The 5,001-nt window shown below is 42.9% G+C and overlaps 1 protein-coding gene across 2 annotated transcripts in view; it reads right to left on the bottom strand.

The window, feature by feature from the left end:
- Nucleotides 1-5,001, bottom strand: part of LOC101847243 (inner centromere protein) — a 14,442-nt gene that overhangs the window by 6,915 nt on the left and 2,526 nt on the right. For both annotated transcript variants that reach the window (XM_005113172.3, XM_005113171.3), the window contains exon 3: nucleotides 3,593-3,775. In XM_005113172.3, coding sequence (XP_005113229.1) covers nucleotides 3,593-3,775 — 183 coding nt within the window. The remainder of the gene's footprint in view (nucleotides 1-3,592; nucleotides 3,776-5,001) is intronic.

Genomic DNA, 5,001 nt, shown 5'->3' with positions numbered 1-5,001 from the left:
CACTGTCTGACATGACAACAACAAACATGACACTGTCTGACATGACAACAACAAACATGACACTGTCTGACATGACACATGACACTGTCTGACATGACAACAACAAACATGACACATGACACTGTCTGACATGACACATGGCACTGTCTGACATGACACATGACACTGTCTAACATGACAACAACAAACATGACACTGTCTGACATGACACATGACACTGTCTCACATGACACATGACACTGTCTCACATGACACATGACACTGTCTGACATGACACATGACACATGACACTGTCTGAAATGAAAACAACAAACATGACACTGTCTGACATGACACAGGACACTGTCTGACATGACACATTACACTGTCTGACATGACACATGACACTGTCGGACACAACAACAAACATGACAACAACAAACATGACACTGTCTGGCATGACACATGACACTGTCTGACATGACAACAACAAACATGACACTGTCTGACATGACAACAACAAACATGACACTGTCTCACATGACACATGACACTGTCTGACATGACACATGACACTGTCTGACATGACAACAACAAACATGACACATGACACTGTCTGACATGACACATGGCACTGTCTGACATGACACATGACACTGTCTGACATGACAACAACAAACATGACACTGTCTGACATGACACATGACACTGTCTGACATGACAACAACAAACATGACACTGTCTGACATGACACATGACACTGTCTGACATGACACATGACACTGTCTGACATGACACATGATACAGTCTGACATGACACATGACACTGTCTGACATGACAACAACAAACATGACACTGTCTGACATGACAACAACAAACATGACACTGTCTGACATGACAACAACAAACATGACACTGTCTGACATGACACATGACACAGTCTGACATGACAACAAACATGACACTGTCTGACATGACACATGACACTGTCTGACATGACACATGACACTGTCTGACATGACACATGACACAGTCTGACATGACAACAAACATGACACTGTCTGACATGACAACAACAAACATGACATTGTCTGACATGACACATGACACTGTCTGACATGACAACAAACATGACATTGTCTGACATGACAACAACAAACATGACACTGTCTGACATGACACTGTCTGACATGACACATGACACAGTCTGACATGACACATGACATTGTCTGACACAACAACAAACATGACACTGTCTGACATGACACATGACACTGTCTGACACAACAACTAACATGACACTGTCTGACATGAAAAATGACACTGTCTGACATGACACATGACACTGTCTGACACAACAACAAACATGACACTGTCTGACATGACACATGACACCGTCTGACATGACACATGACACTGTCTGACATGACACATGACACTGTCTGACATGACACATGGCACTGTCTGACACAACAACAAACATGACACTGTCTGCTGCTACATTTCCAGCGCAATTTTGTTTTTTTTACATCAGAAAATTGCTAGTACACAAATAAGGCTGAGAGATGCCTTGATCAAGTCTTGAGTTATGAGATGATCAAGTCTTGAGCTACAAGAGGATCAAGTCTTGAGTTACGAGATGATCAAGTCTTGAGCTACGAGATGATCAAGTCTTGAGCTACAAGATGATCAAGTTTTGAGCTACGAGATGGTCAAGTCTTGAGCTACGAGATGATCAAGTCTTGAGTTACGAGATGATCAAGTCTTGTGCTACGAAATGGTCAAGTCTTGAGCTACGAGATGATCAAGTCTTGAGTTACGAGATGATCAAGTCTTGAGTTACGAGATGGTCAAGTCTTGAGTTACGAGATGGTCAAGTCTTGAGTTACGAGATGGTCAAGACTTGAGTTACGCGATGGTCAAGTCTTGAGTTATGAGATGGTCAAGTCTTGAGTTACGAGATGGTCAAGTTTTGAATTACGAGATGGTCAAGTCTTGAGTACGATATGGTCAAGTCTTTAAGTACGATATGGTCAAGTCTTGAGTTACAAGATGGTCAAGTCTTGAGTTACGAGATGGTCAAGTCTTGAGTTACGAGATTATCAAGTCTTGAGTTACGAGATGATCAAGTCTTGAGCTACGAGATGATCAAGTCTTGAGTTACGAGATGGTCAAGTCTTGAATTATGAGATGATCAAGTCTTGAGTTACGAGATGGTCAAGTCTTTAGTTACGAGATGATCAAGTCTTGAGTTACGAGATGATCAAGTCTTGAGCTACGAGATGGTCAAGTCTTGAGCTACGAGATGATCAAGTCTTGAGCTACGAGATGATAAAGTCTTGAGCTACGATATGGTCAAGTCTTGAGCTACGATATGGTCAAGTCTTGAGTTACCAGATGGTCAAGTCTTTTGGTACGGGAAAACGACAGGCTAGACACGTGCTCAGCTCACAACACATCCCAGCCCCATCTCCTCTCTCCTTCTTTCTCTCACAACACATCCCAGCCCCATCTCCTCTCTCCTTCCTCTCACAACACATCCCAGCCCCATCTCCTCTCTCCTTCCTCTCACAACACATCCCAGCCCCATCTCCTCTCTCCTTCTTTCTCTCACAACACATCCCATCCCCATTTCCTCTCTCCTTCTTTCTCTCACAACACATCCCAGCCCCATCTCCTCTCTCCTTCTCACAACAGAAACAACTTTCCCTCTCTCTCCTGGAATATTTCGCTTTCTGGCCTAAGAAGATTTAACCAGCTGGCCAACGATACACCCCCCCACACCCCCCTCCCACACACACTCAGCAGCTCAACAGTTCATTTCTTTTACTGTAAGAAAAAACCCAAAAACCAAGGGAGAATGCGTGTTCAACGTTCCCTTTCATTCCTCACTCCCAACATGTGAGTACACACAGAGACAGAACAAACTGCTGGTCTTTCCAGACACTGAAGCAAAGACTAAAACAAACAAGCAACCCACATTATTGTTCATTATAATGACAAGGATTACCTTCTTAACCCACATTATTGTTCATTATAATGACAAGGATTACCTTCTTAACCCACATTATTGTTCATTATAATGACAAGGATTACCTTCTTAACCCACATTATTGTTCATTATAATGACAAGGATTACCTTCTTAACCCACATTATTGTTCATTATAATGACAAGGATTACCTTCTTAACCCACATTATTGTTCATTATAATGACAAGGATTACCTTCTTAACCCACATTATTGTTCATTATAATGACAAGGATTACCTTCTTAACCCACATTATTGTTCATTATAATGACAAGGATTACCTTCTTAACCCACATTATTGTTCATTATAATGACAAGGATTACCTTCTTAACCCACATTATTGTTCATTATAATGACAAGGATTACCTTCTTAACCCACATTATTGTTCATTATAATGACAAGGATTACCTTCTTAACCCACATTATTGTTCATTATAATGACAAGGATTACCTTCTTAACCCACATTATTGTTCATTATAATGACAAGGATTACCTTCTTAACCCACATTATTGTTCATTATAATGACAAGGATTACCTTCTTAACCCACATTATTGTTCATTATAATGACAAGGATTACCTTCTGGTCACTTTCTTCTGTTTTTTTTTCTTTTCCCTCTTCCTTTCCCTCTTCCTTTTTCTCTTCTTCCTCCTCCTCCTCCTCCTCTTCCTCCCCATCAGGGCGTGGGAGGAGAGTCACAGCCTTAGGGTCCATGAAGTCAATTCTCACATAGCCGGAGTCCACATTGGTTTTCTTGCCAGCCTGTACATTCAGAAAAGAACACAACTCACAAGTGACTTTCTTACAATTTTAACGTGCTTGAAACTCCTGACATAACACATCAGGGCTAGCTCAGTAAACATTGCACAACTTGCAGTTACAAAACAAAAGAATTGCATTCGAAAATATTTCACTGGCAGTATTTCTATTACTGAAATAAAATTAAGGAAATAAGCACTTTTTTAAAATTATAAAAAGAAATTGAGGTTTAAAAGATCTACTTTTGTGGAACTGTGCAAGTACAAATTGCAATGATTTTTTAATAAGATTTTTTAGCATTACTGCCATCTGAAAAAGATGTAAATTCTACTTTTCTTCTCCAAATCTGTACCTTTAGATCAAACCAAGAGTTACCGCACTGTAAAACACACACTCAAGTACAGATACACATCACTGCAATACATCACACAATGTTCCTGTTTGTATTGTGTCACTTGATAAACATCTAGACTTCAAATGTTCCTGTCTGTATCGTGTCACTTGATAAACATCTAGACTTAAAATGTTCCTGTTTGTATTGTGTCATGTCTCTGGTGACCCACTGGTGACCCACTGTCTCTGGTGACCCACTGGTGACCCACTGTCTCTGGTGACCCACTGGTGACCCACTGTCTCTGGTGACCCACTGTCTCTGGTGACCCAATGTCTCCGGTGACCCACTGTCTCCGGTGACCCACAGTCTCTGGTGACCCACTGTCTCTGGTGACCCACTGTCTCTGGTGACCCACTGTCTCTGGTGACCCACTGTCTCTGGTGACCCACTGGTGACCCACAGTCTCTGGTGACCCACTGGTGACCCACTGTCTCTGGTGACACACTGGTGACCCACTGTCTCTGGTGACCCACTGTCTCTGGTGACCCACTGTCTCTGGTGACCCACTGTCTCTGGTGACCCACTGGTGACCCACAGTCTCTGGTGACCCACTGGTGACCCACTGTCTCTGGTGACACACTGGTGACCCACTGTCTCTGGTGACCCACTGTCTCTGGTGACCCACTGTCTCTGGTGGCCCACTGTCTCTGGTGACCCACTGTCTCTGGTGACCCACAGTCTCTGGTGACCCACTGTCTCTAGTGACCCACTGTCTCTGGTGACCCACAGTCTCTGGTGACCCACTGTCTCTGGTGACCCACTGGTGACCCACTGTCTCTGGTGACCCACTGGTGACCCACTGTCTCTGGTGACCCACTGGTGACCCACTGTCTCT

This window comes from Aplysia californica, unplaced genomic scaffold (assembly GCF_000002075.1).
Source record: "Aplysia californica isolate F4 #8 unplaced genomic scaffold, AplCal3.0 scaffold01681, whole genome shotgun sequence".
Lineage (NCBI taxonomy): Eukaryota > Metazoa > Mollusca > Gastropoda > Aplysiida > Aplysiidae > Aplysia > Aplysia californica.
The sequence above is the reverse complement of the archived record's forward strand: the minus strand, read 5'-3'. Positions and strand labels throughout refer to the sequence as shown.